Source organism: Schistocerca cancellata, chromosome 10 (genome assembly GCF_023864275.1).
Source record: "Schistocerca cancellata isolate TAMUIC-IGC-003103 chromosome 10, iqSchCanc2.1, whole genome shotgun sequence".
NCBI classification, from domain to species: Eukaryota; Metazoa; Arthropoda; class Insecta; order Orthoptera; family Acrididae; genus Schistocerca; species Schistocerca cancellata.
Window position 1 is genome coordinate 10,547,693 of NC_064635.1, and position 15,338 is coordinate 10,563,030.

General features: G+C 40.3%; 1 protein-coding gene across 2 annotated transcripts in view; it reads right to left on the minus strand.

Annotated features, from left to right (window-relative positions):
- LOC126106373 (Golgi resident protein GCP60) overlaps positions 1 to 15,338 on the minus strand; it is an 88,043-nt gene that overhangs the window by 67,373 nt on the left and 5,332 nt on the right. For both annotated transcript variants that reach the window (XM_049912636.1, XM_049912637.1), the window contains exon 2: positions 976 to 1,117. In XM_049912636.1, coding sequence (XP_049768593.1) covers positions 976 to 1,117 — 142 coding nt within the window. The remainder of the gene's footprint in view (positions 1 to 975; positions 1,118 to 15,338) is intronic.

The following is a 15,338-nucleotide window of genomic DNA, read 5'->3' on the forward strand; positions in this document are numbered from 1 at the left end:
CTGAATTTATTTGATGAAACGAGAAATTAAAAATTCCACAAATTAAAGAGGTAAAAGGGCATACAATGGTATTGACAGAAAGGGCCCAAGAAGAAATGGGTAGAGGAGAAATACAAAGCTATAAAAACAATGCAAGGCTATGGCAAAAGTATATCCCACATACACAAATCTATATAAAAAAATCTTTGGAGATACTTGGGAGAGCCAACCACGACAAAACTATTCCACCTGGTGTGCAAGATGTACATGAAATGGGCGAACTACCCTCAATACTTCAAAAAGAATGTAATAATTCAATTTCCTAAAAGGGCAAGTATTGACAGCTTAAATCATGGTTGCAAAATACTTACACAAATTATTTACAGAAGCTGACCTTGGGGAAGATCAGTTTGGGCTTCAGAAAAAGGTAGGAACATGTGAGACAATACTGACTCTTTGACATATCTTAAAAGATATGTTGAAGAATGGTAAACTTAAATTATTAGCATTTGTTGATTCCAATACAGCTTTGAAACAATGTTATCTATAACTTTTACAGAAACAGGACTGCAGAGAAGACTCAGACATGAAAGGGAAGCAGTAGTTGAGAAGGGTTGCCCAAAGGGAAAAAAAAACATGAATACTGTGGAAGGGGAAGCATATTTGAAAAAGGTACAACACATGGAGCGATAGGTGTGATGTTCAAATTGAGATATGAAGTGCCAATTGTAGAAAAACGTTTTACTGGTTCTGAAAACTGTAACTAACAACCTAGTTTGTTTATGGAGTCCAAACCAAAATAATGTGCATTTTGTGTTGAGTACCAGTACATAAATCAAGTCTGGTAGATTTTCTTTTTGCTATTAATTTTATATAATGTGTGCAAGCGGTTATTATTTTTTTTCCCAGTCTTGTTTAAGTGGCCATTGCCTACTCGACACAAGCAGCTGCCTTATTTCATTTCACTATTTTCATTCCATTCATGATTTACATTACCTGCGATCCCTGCCAATAACATCCAGCACACCTAGAGGTGGGAGAGTTCCTGGGTTGTAACGCCCATGCCTCGCTTGGCATGTCAATGCTACTAAACCACATTTTGCTTCGTATGATAACTGAACTGCCTTGCCCTCTTTCTCTGAAAATAAAAACATGAATGATCAAATGGAAAACATTGCACTGATATTTTTCACTGTTAAATGGAAACATTAATAGACGCACAATATGGCTACTCGAACACTAACAGTCATTTGAATGAAATAAGAACTGTTATATGAAATGTGCATCTGTACTACAATCTGACAACCGATTATTTGTCTTAAGTGTGATGGTGAATGTATATGGAAGGACATGAATGAAGGTGGAACTAGTGAAGAATACGATAGCAGTCAGCTTTGATCTCTGACGTTATAAATCAGTACGGCCGAAGATTTCCAGCATAAGCACACACCCCGTTCTGCATCAGTTTTGTCAGAGTGTGTGGAGGAGTGGGAAGAACTTCAAGGCTGACTCTTACCTTTGGAATGGTTGGGTGGCTAGTTGGTTGGTCGATTTGGAGGAGGGGACCAAACAGCGAGGTCATCGGTCCCATTAGATTAGGAAGGAATGGGGAAGAAAGTTGGGTGTGCCCTTTCAAAAGAACCATCCAGGCATTTGCCTGAAGTGATTTAGGAAAATCACAGCAAACCTAAATCAAGATGGCCGGATGTGGGTTCGATCCGTTGTTATCCCGAATGCATGTCCAGTGTGCTAACCACCATGGAATAGGAAACTGCCCCTACAAGCGGATAGAATCAGCAATGATCAACAGCCTGAGGATGCAGAAGGCAATAGAAAATGCTGCATTCAGGACGCACACAATGTGTATCCATGAGATATGTGATCTGTAAGATGATGATCTCTGCTTTGGTGAAAGATTCTGGATTACTTGCCCCATCAGATCTCTGGCAAGGGACTGCTTAGGGAGAGATAACAATGGGGGAAAAGAAGAGACTAACAAACAAAAAGGTAGCATCTAAGAGCTGTATGGTGACTGTTTGGAACCTGAATGTGGTAGGGAGGCTAAAAAGTCTGAAAAGAGAAATGGAAAGGCTCAACTTACATGTAGTGGGGACCAGTGAAGTGAAAGGGAAAGGAAGATAATGATTTCTGGTCAGACGAATATAGGGTAGTAGCAGCAGCAGCAGAAAATGGTATAACTGGAGTATGATTCATTATGAATACAAAGATAGCAGAGAGAATGAATTATTGGCAACAGTTCAGGTTTGTTCACATCAGAATCAGCAAGGAACCTTGGCCAACATTAGTATTTCAAGCACACATGCTGGTGTCATAAGACGAAGATTAAGAGAGAGATAAAGTACAAGGATACTGAACACGTAATTTGGTATGTAATAGGAGATGATAATCTAATAATCATGAGGGATTGGAATTTGGTACCAGGAAAAGGAATAGAAGACAGAGTTATGGGAGAGTTGGTAGTGAGAATGAGAGAGGAGAAAGACTAATTGAGTTTTGCAATAGACTTCAGTTATTAATAGCAAAAACTCCATTCAGTAATCCCAAGAGGGTGAGGTGTATTTAATAAGGATCCACGAACACAGGAAGATTCCAGCTGGATCTCATGATGGGCAGACAAAAATTTCAAAATCAGATATTAGATTATAAGGCACCCCAAGGAGCTGAGAGAGACTTAGATCACAATTTAGTAATGATAAAGAGTAGACCAAAGTTTAAGAGATTTGCCCAGAAGAGTCAATGTGGAAAGAAGTGCATACTGAAGTAACGAGGAATGATGAGATGTGTTTGAAGTTCTCTACGGCTGTAGATGCTGCAATAATAAATACCACAATAGGCAGTTCAATTGAAAAGGAATGTACACCTCTAAAAAGGGCAATCACAGAAGTTATACAATCATAGGTACAACAAAGATGCGGAGAAACAATGGTAACAGACGAAATACTTCAACTGATCCAAAAAGGAGGCAGTACAAAAATATTAACAGAAATACAGGAATACATCAGTATAGGTCACTAAAGAATTAAATAAACAAGGAGTGCAGGGAAGCTAAGGCAAAACAGCTGCAGGAAAAATGTAAAGAAACCACAAAAGAAATGGTCATCTGAAGGACCATTTTCAACAAACACAAAAGTCAAAACAACCTTTGCTGAAATTCACAGCAAGGGCATCAACATTAACAGTGCAATGGGAATACCCCTGTTAAAAGCAGATGACAGAGAGAATAGGTGAGGGGAAAGTCTACTCTGACAACATGACAGATGAAGAAAGGAAGACAAAAGGGACCCAGTATTAGAGAGAATTTAACAGAGCTTTGGAAGGCTTGTGATCAAATAAGGCAGAAGGGATAGATAACAGTCTATCGGAATTTCTAAAATCAATGGGGGAAGTGGCAACCAAATGACTATTCGAACTGATGTGTTGAATTTGTAAGCCCTGAGACATAGCATCAGACTTTAAAAAAAAAGAAAAAAAAAAAAATCATCCACACAATCACAAAGAAAGTAAGAAAAGATAAGTGTCAGAACTACTGCACAATCAACTTAACACCCCATGCATGCAAGATGCTGCCAAGAATAACAGACAGAAGAATGGAAAATAAAAATGGGGAGCAGTTAGGTGACAATCAGTTTGGCTTTATGAAAGGTGAAATTATCAGAGAGGAAGTTCTGATGTTGCAGCTGATAATGGAAGCAAGACTTAAGAAAAAACAAGACATGTTCATGGGATCAGCTGACTTAGAAAAAGGGTTCAACAATACAAAATGGTTCAGGATGTTCAAAATTCTGAGAAAAATAGGAGTAAGCTACAGGGAAATATGGGCAATATGCAATACATAAATGAATTAAGAGGGAAAAAATAAGAATAGGGGGCTAAGAATGAAGCAACCAAATTAAAAAGGTTGTAACACAGGGACGCAGTCTTTCGCCCCTACTGTTCAATCTGGACATCAAAGAAGTAATGATGAAAATAAAAGACAAGCTTCATGAGAGAGATTAAAAATCAGGGTGAAAGGATATCAATGATACAATTAACAGAGGGCACTGCTATCCTTAGTGAAAGTGATTTCCAGGGCCTTTTCAATGGAATGATCAGTCTAATGAGTACAGGACATGGGCTGAGAGTAAACCAAAGAAAGACAAAACGAGAACTGTGAGAAATTTGGAAATCACAAAGTAGCTGAAGTGAAGCAGTTCTGTTACCTCAGAAGCACAATAATACATGACGAGGTGAAGGAATTCTGCTACCTTTGAAGCAATATAATACGACAGACGAAGGTAGGATGACATAAAAAGCAGATGAGTACAGGCAAAGAGGGCATTCCCAGCACAGGAAAGTTCACTAGTGTCACACATAGGTTTCAATTTGAGGATGAAATTTCTGAGAATGTATATCTGGAGCACAGCATTGTATGATAATAAATCCTGAACTCCGGGAAAACCTGTAAAGAAGAGAACTGAAGCGTCTGATATGTGGTGCTACAGAAGAATGTTGAAAATTAAGTGGACCACTAAGATAAAGACCAAGGAGATTCTCCACAGAATTGGAGGAGAAAGAAATATACGAAAAACATTGACAAGAAGAGGAGACAGTATGACAGGCCGTGTGTTAAGACATCACGGAATAACTTACACAGTACTAGATGGAGCTATAGAAAGTAAAAACTGCAGGGGGAGACAGAGATTGGAACACACCCAACAAATAATTCTGGACATAGGGTGCAAACGTTATTCTAAGTTAAAGAGGATGGCGCAAGAGATTTGAAAAACATTGTGACTGTGAAAGATTAGGTTACATTAAATTAGATGTACATTTCATTCCAACTGATGCATCGTGAGGAGACACTCTGGAATGTCAACATACAGTCCCACATATTTTAACTACGGATGACTCCAGACTCCGGGAGTATATGTGTATTTTGGCTGGACACATGTTATGATATTGCAGTGCCTGTGTTGTTTGGAAGTATGATGCAAAGTTCCTTCGGACATGCACCTACATCCAAAAGAACAGGCACTGAGGTGACTACAGCTGTTATGAAACACATGAAACGTATTCGCAGTTGTGAACATGGACAACTCTAAGATGTATAACGGTATGACAAGAAAACTTTGTGCTGGACCGGAACTCAAACAAATGAGGGTTATCCATATTTGCAACTGTGAATACATTTCATATTTCATAATGGCTGTAGTCACAGCAGTGCCTATTCCTTCAGACATGGATGCATGTCTGAAGGAACTTTGCACCATACTTCTGAACAACTCAGGTACTACAATATTATTTATCCACCACACCGAGCAAATGGCTTCCAATTAAATTATCTCCCCTGTAGAGGAGTATACATAATAATGTACAAGTACAGGTTGTAAACACATGGTTGACGATATGGAAGTCTGGGTCTGGCCATGTGTCATGCTCCGATAACCTAGTAAAGCGACCACTCGCAATAAGCGAGAAATCCGTGTTCAGGTCCCGGTCCGACGGAAATTTTCATTGTCACCATTCCATTATACAGCTGACAGTTGCCCCTATTCGCAACTACAAATACATTTCGTGAACACGTCTTGTAAGTATCACCTTCAAACATAACAAAAAACAAAGGGGGAAAAATGGATATTAATTGGGGACATATTCATAATTCTACGTTTACATCTATAGTTTACAAACCACTGTATAGTGCACGGCAGAGGGTACTTCCCATGGTACAATGTAAAAGGGTTTCTACCTGTTCCATTCACGTATGGAGTACAGTAAGAATGACTGTTTAAAAACCTCTGTACGAACTGTTATTAGTCCAATTTTGTCTTCCTGGAAATTACAACAGTGACATTTGAGGGAGCTGTCGTATATGCCTACACATTTCACTCAATATTGGTTCTTGAAACATTGGAAATAGATTTTAGAGGATAACTGACATTAGTTTAAGTGTCTTCCAATTCATGGTTTTCAGCATTTCTGTGAAGCTCTCTGTGGGTCATATATGCATATTATCATTTATGCTGTCCTGCTTTGTGCACATTCAATATCACCTATTAGTCCTACACGTATGAGCCTTAAGCAATATTCTAGGATGGGTCACACAAGTGTTTTGTAAATAACCTTGTTCGTAAACTGATTGAATTTTGACAGTATCTTGCTAACGAAGTCATCCATCTGCTTCACCTACAACGGTCACTATACAATTATTCAACATCATATTCACATACATTGTTACACATAGGTATTCGCATGAGTTGACTGGTTCCAACTGTAGCTTATCAATCTTGTTGTACGATACTCCATTTTTTGTATTTTGTGCTATTCACAATTTCGCATCTCTAAACATTTAAAGCAAATTGTCGAACTTTGCAGTCGAACTTTGCACCACTCTGAAATCTTATTAAGGTCTGACTGAATGTTAGTGTAGCTTTCCTAAGACAGGACCCCACATCATTATTCATCCACTGCAAAAGGCCTGGTTACCATTAATACTGTCTGACAGGTTGTTAATATATAAACAAGAACAGCAAGGGTCCCAACATACCTCATCATGGCACACCTGAAGTTATTTCCACATCTGGTGATGACTTTCCGTCAAAGATATCATGCTGAGTCTTTCCTACCAAGAAATCATCAAACTAGTAACAAATTTCATTTGTTACTCAGCATGAACATACTTACATTAATAAGGATTCATGTAGTACTGAGTGAAATGTTTTTCAAAACTCGAGAAATAGTGCATCTGATTGCCTCAATCCACAGATTTCAGGATGTCAAATGAGAATACTACAAGTTGTGTTTTTGCAAAATAGATTACATAGAGCCCATGCTGGTTTCCAAATAACAGTTAATTCTGTTCATGATAACTTTTAAGTTATAAAATTACACAGCAGATGGATATTAGTGTCACAGGAGGATTATATTGCGGAAAGTTTCTGTTGCTGGTCAGTTAGTTTTGAGTGATCTATGGTTTATTATGTTTAAATAAAGGGTAACTGGGCCACAAATTCTAAATAGCTGCTGGCAGGGACTCCATCAGGCCCTGGATTCCAGTCCAGCAATGACAGTTATTTCTCAGTGCCACTGAAATCATTACACTTATTTTTGAAGTGGTTCACAAATGAAACTTAAGTAATAGTTCTGGACCCTCCTTCGAAAATGAACATCTGTGAACTAAGTACAGCATACAGTGTTTTTGTTTTTGCTTTTGCTTCCTCAATTTCAGTTCTTTTGTCATCCATGAGAGTCTGAACTCTAACTTTGTTGCCACTACTAGCAGACTTAAACATACGACCAGAATTTCTTTATGTTTTGTGAGAGATCTTTCAATAAGATTCTGATATGTAAGTCACTGACGGCTTCATGCATTACGCTCTTGACGTGTTTCATTTAGCATCTCTATGTCTAAAACCCTTTGCTTCATTTTAGATCTATTGTGCAGTAGCTGCCATTTCTTTGAAAGTTTTTTGATCCTGACTCTGTAGTGTGCACCATGGAAGGTTCCTCCTATCGTTAATTGTTGTTCTAGGTACGTACGTATCTATTACTTGGTCAACTATTCTTCTACACAGTTCCTCGTATCAGGGGCGGACAAGAATTCAGCTCAGAGTCGAGCCCTGGCACGAGTGCCTTAGCACTCAGCCTACTTGCACATTTCCCCTGCCACCACGGCACAACGTCTGAGCACGAGGAGGGAAAAACTGCAAACATGTCGCATTTAAATGTCAATGCAGTCACACAGCGAACGACTTTGTTTTATATTTCACATTTCTCAACAGCATAGATTACAAACAAAACAAATTTTCAGTATTATTTAATTATTTTTGGCGCACTAAAAACATAATATAATTTTTTTCTGGTATAAAGTGTCAGATACGGACAGAAGTGAACAATTCCACAGATTTTCGCACTCAGGTTGTCAAGCAATTGTGTCTTATTTAGTTTCATAATTGAAATACTGAAACATTTTTGTAACCTCATAATGGAAATGTGGAAACTCTACTTGAAGAAAACAATGTGAACATCCTGGACAATTTTAACATAAACGGATTTGTCTTTAAAATGGGAATTACACTGCACATCAATCAGTAACATCTGCACACGCATAGGGACGCTTTCAAATGAAATGGCAAGTGGTCTCAAAAACAGATGTAAGATTGGTAGTATCCTCAAAATATTTAGGAAACTATCCTTCTTAATTCTCTCACAGCCACAATGAACTCTTAAAGTCTTGTGTCTTCTTTAATGCCACCACACTTAGAGAAATGGACAGTGTTTTATGGCAGAATTTGTCACTTCCACTATGCAATTTTCTTTTCAAATGCATCTATCCAAAATTGTTGCAACTGACACTGAAATAACGCATGTGACTTCAGAAATTTTACCATTTATACCACCAATTTCCGCGTGTGCTCCATCTCTGAAAGTTAGTGTAAAGTGCTTCTTGATGTATGGAACAATGAATCTTGTCTAGTGATTGTTGCGATTTTTTGCTCTTTCACTGCTAACTAAATCTTCAAATTCTTTCTGCATGGTACTTTAATACTGTTTCATAGCAAATTTGCAGTACCTGTCAATTACACATGTAATAGATATTGAGAAGTCCGTCCCTCTCTTCTGTCATTCCCATTCAGTTTTCAAGGCTTGTGATGACAGATCACTAGACTGCCTCTTTTTGTGCATACAGCCAGGGGAGCTCTAAATATCCTTCATACCACAAAAAATTGAACATCACTCTGTACCGAGTACTTCTGTGAAGGATCGAGCAAAGGCAAGATAGGCCGAGCCTTGGCCTGCACACCCAGATCGTGAGCTGTTTGGCACGTCATGCCTGGCCCTGCTCCACATCTCCTACCCAGAGATAAATTTTCAGCTTCCTCCCTGAGATATGCCACTACTGACTCTTTACATAATTCACTGAACGTAGACATAGCTATACTTGTTTCAATTGCCATTTCTACTCTGGTAATCATTGTTGCAATGACTATCTCACAATCAGTGATACCAACCCAATATACATACCTCAAAGAAGTCAAAGTTTATTTGTTGGCATTTGATCTAATACATTCTTGTCAAGAGTTACGTACAAAATAAATTTGTTACAACAAATTATTGACCTCATCAACTCACAGCCAAACTATGACCTTTCAACCTAATCAATACAAGGGGGTACACAAAAAAAGACTAAAGTAACATTGCCGTGGGCAGAGCTTGTGTAGCACGCATTTCTGCCAATAGGCCTGTATAGAGCAACTCCTTGCCAGTTCAGTGCCAGCCATGTTGTCAACCTGGCTTGTTCTGTTCATCTGCAGTGACAGGTTTTGCTGGCACTATTTTGTTCTGGTTTCATTTTTATGATGGAAAGTTTAAGTGAACAATGCACAGCTGTGAAATTTTGTTTTCTACTCAGTAAAAATACTGCTGAAACTGTTTTAATATTGAAAACAGATTACTAAGATGATGCTATGGGAAAAACTCAAGTGTATGATTGGTTTGCTCGATTTAAAAATGGCAACATGTCGAATGACGACGAACCTCGTTCTGGATGTCCATTAATTGTCTGAATCGACGAAAATATTGGAAAACATTCCAAGAGCCTGTGCTCACAGACCATCAACAGACAACTGATAGAGATCAGTGGGTTATCTTGGAGCTGAGTTCAGCGCATTTTAACGGAAGATTTGGGCACACAGGAGACTGGTTCTTCCACCATGACAACGTCTCGGCACACACAACCAGCTCTGTCAGACAGTTTCTGGCTAAAAATAAAATGGTTCTGCTGCCTGACCTGGCTCCGTGCGACTTTTTCTTATTTCCACGCATGAAAAGGGGCACGAAAGGGCACAGATTTGACAACACTGAAGAAGTCAAACTGGGGATGGGGGGCAAGGAGCTGTCCGCCATTTCTACAGATGACTACAAAAATTGTTTCAAACAGTGCAAGCACGGGTGGGAAAAATTTATTAGTTGTAATGGAGCATACGTCAAAGGGGACAAGGTTGTTTCGTAGACAATTTGAAGCTATACAGCTTTTAAAAACCAATTCCAGTTTTTTTTGGGTACCTCCTCATATTTCGGGCTGTGCACAGAAAAGTCTACCACCTGTGACACATTCATTGGATTCCCCAATTAGCAACCAAATTATCACCTTCCAAAATAACCAAGTCCTACACTTAAGATCAGTCTGACACAATAATCTGATATATGAGTGACATTTCATTAATAATGCACAGGTTGGTATTCCTGTGGATTGGAAGCTTAAGGAAGAAGCACATGTTTTTGACTATTTTTCTGTGTATTCTTAACATAAAATTGGCATGACATAGAAATGGACCCTTCAGGGGTGTCGGGTATTGTGACTGTTGAAGGTCAGAGGTTGTACATCAAGATCAAAACTTTACACGGCAAAACCCAACAGCAATCCATAGCATGTTAAGTGAAGTTTGTGGTGAGTTCACAATTGACCATAGTAGTTTCACATTGTGTTAATCATTTTTGTGATGGTAGTATGGCAATACACGATAATCCAAGACATGGAACAGATGAACGACATGTGAAATTTGTGGAAAAAATTCTCTTGAAGAAGATGGTAATGCAACTTCTGAGGAACTCTCTCAAGTCATGGGAATTCCCCCAGCATCAGTATTCCATTTTCTGACAAACAATTTGAAAAAGAGAAACATTTCTGCAACAAGGGCCGCACACTGTTTAACTGCTGAGGAACAGCACAAAAACACCTTAACGCTGCACCCTTGCTCAAACAACGATTCAACCGTGAAGCTCAAGGATTCTTGTGTCGAATTGTCACTCTTGGTGAAATGTAGATAACGGACTTTGAACTGAAGTTGAAATCAAGGTCCAATGTGGAGAACTTCAGATTCTCCACATTCAAAAAAATTTCGACCCACACAATCAAAGCTCAAGCAAATGATGATTTTTGCTTACGATTACCAAGGAATCATCGTAACGGATAAAGTCCCACGTGGAACAAGTGACACAGCAGTGTGTTATCGTAACTTCAAACAAACTCTGCGTAGAAAAATGCTCAAAATCCGATCTCAGCTGTTGGAGGCTGTGCCACTCATTGTCCATAGCAATGCTCATCCACATATCAGCAATGTTGTAGCCCAAAAACTGAGCAAATAATACAGATGGCAAGTGTTGCCGCATCCTCCTTGCGGTCCAGACAAGAGTCCACCAGGCTTCAACTTGTTGCCAAAGTTGAAAAAACCTAAGCGTGGACACCTTCGTCTTTCTCTGGAAGAGCTATCTGCCACCATTATCCGAGACATTTGACAGATGAACAGAAGTGGTGTCTTGGATGGAATAACAGAGCTTCCAAGATGTTGGGATCAGTCATAGAGAAGCAGGGACACTACTGAAAGGCTGTAAAGAGATATTGGGAAAAAGGGAAAAAATAAACACTATACTCTGTCAGCTCTGACACAGATAGATGCCTATCCTAGCTCACAGAGCAGGCAAGCCTCCAACCCCACATTCTGAAATGAGACATGGTCATCCGACACCTTGTCAAATACTGATGGCACTATCCTTCGAGTATTTTCACTAGATGCTCATGATTGTAGAACCTCAATAGCTAACCAGCATAACCAGTTCTGAGATGCTAGCTCCCAGGTGCCAGGCAATGACAATCTGCACTTTGTCGAAGTTGCTCATGTCAGTGGATTTACCCACTTGCAGCCCTTATTGCTAGAACGATCCTCATTCATCTCTGCTCCATTTACATGCTTTCCTTCCCGGATCACATGTCCACAGTGCCACCAGGCAGCATTCTGCCTCGCAGTGGGCAGCAGGGGAGACAATGCCAGGCTACTTGTCCATTAGTACTGTTATATTTATCAAAAGAACAGGGCTGCTGTGTTAATAGATGTTGAATAATAGCAAAGATGACACACCACACATCGGGGAGACTGATAAAAACAGGAGGTTATTGCAAGTTGGTCATGTGAGACAAAAACGAACTGCCGACTTCCTGAACAACTCTTGTCGAAGAACAGAAGATCTCTGTAGAGTCTTCTATCAGGGGCTTGAAGAGATACCTTCTCAGTCATAACACATTTTGACACAGCCATAGGACACTGTGAAGTATTATGAGCTACTGAAAATTACTAAATAGCTGAAACTAGTAGAGCCAATATAGCTACATTTGACGTCATGTTCCCTGGTTTTTGGGAGGAATCCAATACACTTCTGCACTGCCTTACAGAGAACAAACTTCAAGTTAGTGAATAATGGATAATATATGAGATTGGATAGAGCTTTCCTTGAAGTTACAACACAACACAATGTAACACAACATTTTCAGTGGACCAAAATTGATAAAAGAAAAGGTAATTTTGGGGGTAACATAAAGGAGTGTTATAGAGGTACTAATATTTACAACTTATATTGCTGATCAAGTGGATAATGTTGGAAGCTCCATGATGCTGTTGTCTACAGGAAGGTTGCAAAGCCTGTAGTGAACTGCAAGAGGACCTGCAGAGGATCGAAAGCTTGGTGCAGGGACTGGCAGTTTACCCTAAAGGTAAAAAAACGTAAGATTGAGAGTAAATAGGTGGAGATATCCATTACTGCTCAATTACACCATTGGTGAGAAATCACTGGATACCATCACAACTGTAAAATACCTCTCAGAATAGCTGTCCACAGCGACCTAAAGTGGAATGACCAATAAAAAAAATAGCAGGTAATGTACACTCATGTTCATAAATTAAGGATAATTGCAGAATGTGGTGCCACACAACGTGGCACTACACAAAACTGGCACTAATAGCATAGACCCGTAGGGAACACACACAATACAGATCTGTAAGTCCATGGTACTGGTGATAGGTTCAGAAAACTATCCCGAAACACGTGTTATAAAATGCCACTGTTTCCTGTGCATGTACCCCGACATCAATATGGGATATGATCACCACGTGCACAGGCCGCACAATGGGTTGGCATACTCTGGATCAGGTGGTCGAGCAGCTCCTGGGGTATAACCTCCCACTCTTGCACCAGTGCCTGTCGGAGCTCCTGAAGAGTCGTAGGAGGTTGAAGACGTGAAGCGATATGTCGACTGAGAGCATCCTCGACATGCTCATGGGGGTTTAGGTCTGGAGAACAGGCAGGCCATTTCATTCGCCTGATATCTTCCATTTCAAGGTACTCATCCACGATGGCAGCTCAGTGGGGCCATGTGTTATCATCCATCAGGAGGAAGGTGGGACCCACTGCACCCCTGAAAATGCGGACATACTGGTGCAAAATGACGTCCTAATACACGTGGCCTGTTACAGTTCCTCTGTCAAAGACATGCAGGTGCGTACGTGTACCAATCATAATCCCACACCACACCATCAAACCACGACCTCCATACAGGTCTCTTTCAAGGACATCTGATCTGGTTCCTGGTTCACGCCAGATGAAAATCTGGCGAGAATCACTGTTCAGACTATACCCGACTCGTCCGTGAACATAACCTGGGACCACTGTTCCAATGACCATGTACTAACACAGTACACCAGGCTTCACGAGCTCTCCTGTGGCCAGAGGTCAGTGGAATGCACTTTGCAGGTCTCCAGGTGAATAACCATGTCCGGTCAGTCGTCTGTATACTGTGTGTCTGGAGACTACTGTTCCAGTGGCTGCAGTAAGGTCCCGAACAAGGCTACCTGCAGTACTTCGTTACCGCCTGCGGGCACTGATGGTGAGATATCAGTCTTCTTGTGGTGTTATAAACTGTGGACGTCCCGTACTGTAGCGCCTGGACACGTTTCCTGTCTGATGGAATCATTGCCATAATTGTGAGATCACACTTTGTGGCACACGGAGGGCCCGTGCTACACACATCAACGTGTGTTCTTTGAGCCATTTCCAACACACAGTCGCCATTAGCATGTCTGAAAAAGTCTGCACACTTACTCGCTGCACCGTACTCTGACATGCACCAACACACCTCTGGATATGTGGACCGCTGCGAGTGCCACCGTGCGATGACCGCAAGTCAAATGCGCCACATAGTCATAGCCTGAGGTGATTTAAAACCTCAAACTGCCTACCAGAGTGTTGTTTCACCATGTGTCAGCATTTTCCTTAATTTATGAGCATTAGTGTATATAGCAAACTGAGGCTCATAGTAAAATTCATAAACAAAAGAAGTGGTTTACAAAATTCTTTTTCGACATATTCTTGAATAATATTCATCAGCCTGGGATGCCTACCAAGCAGTATTAAAAGATTTAACTAAGAGAAGGTCTCACGAAGTGTGGAGTGTTTCTTCACAGGATAAGCAGTATTAAAAGATTTAACTAAGAGAAGGTCCAATGAAGCATGGAACGCTTCTTCAAAGGACTGTAGAGCATGCGTGGGAGTGTTAGTGATATGTTCAACAAACTCCAGTGGCAGACAGTACAAGGAAGGCTCTGTGCGTCACGGAGGTTACTGCTGACATTCTCAGATCCTCTATGTACAAGAGAAGTTGACGAACATCATATTTCCTAACACACATCTTGCGAAATGATCACTTTGAGAAAATAAGCTATCATATTTCCCATCAACCCTTCATGAACAAAACAGGAATGGGTGGAAAAGTTAATGGCAATGACGCTGTGACTGAAGAGACATCTGTGGCAGTGCCAGGAGCAGCAGCCAGGGCGCAAGAAGTTCCCAATCCACACAGACTGGTGCATATGCATGAAAGTGTGTGAGACGAGGGCATGCCCTCATACCCTGGGGCAGAATTATCACATAGGCTCAGTCATGGGTAAAGCAGGTGGGAGACTTTGTTTACTGGTGGAACACTGGGGAAGTGCAATCAGTCTACAAAGAAGATTGCTTACAAATCACTCGTACAATCGGTTCTAGAATACTGCTCAAGTGTGTGGGATTCACAGGTACCAGATGTACCATCTGCCACACACCATAAGGTGGCTTGCAGAGTATAGCTGTAGATGAAACAAAATTTGAGTTAGCATCAACAGATATTATTAACAGTCAAATTTAATGAGCTCTTGGGCACCTTCCACCAAGTAAGCAAACATGAACAAATTAGTTTTATGCTAGAAGTAGATGTATCAAAACATTTTAGCAACTCTACTGCACACTTACAGTTCAAGTTAACCCAAAAACCTTCAAAATATGTAGCCTACTCAATTTATTATTCATTGCTGGTTCAGTAAATTAACTGGGATGGAGCACTCTTGACAGTACACAAGTGGATAAACTGTCTACCCTCCCCTCTCCCCTACCCCAAAAAGAACCTGCCCCAAATATTAATGCTAGCCAATTTGTGCTATACCATTTAGCATGCTCTACAAAAATGTTCACTATTTTCTCTGCTGATGCCTTTGCAC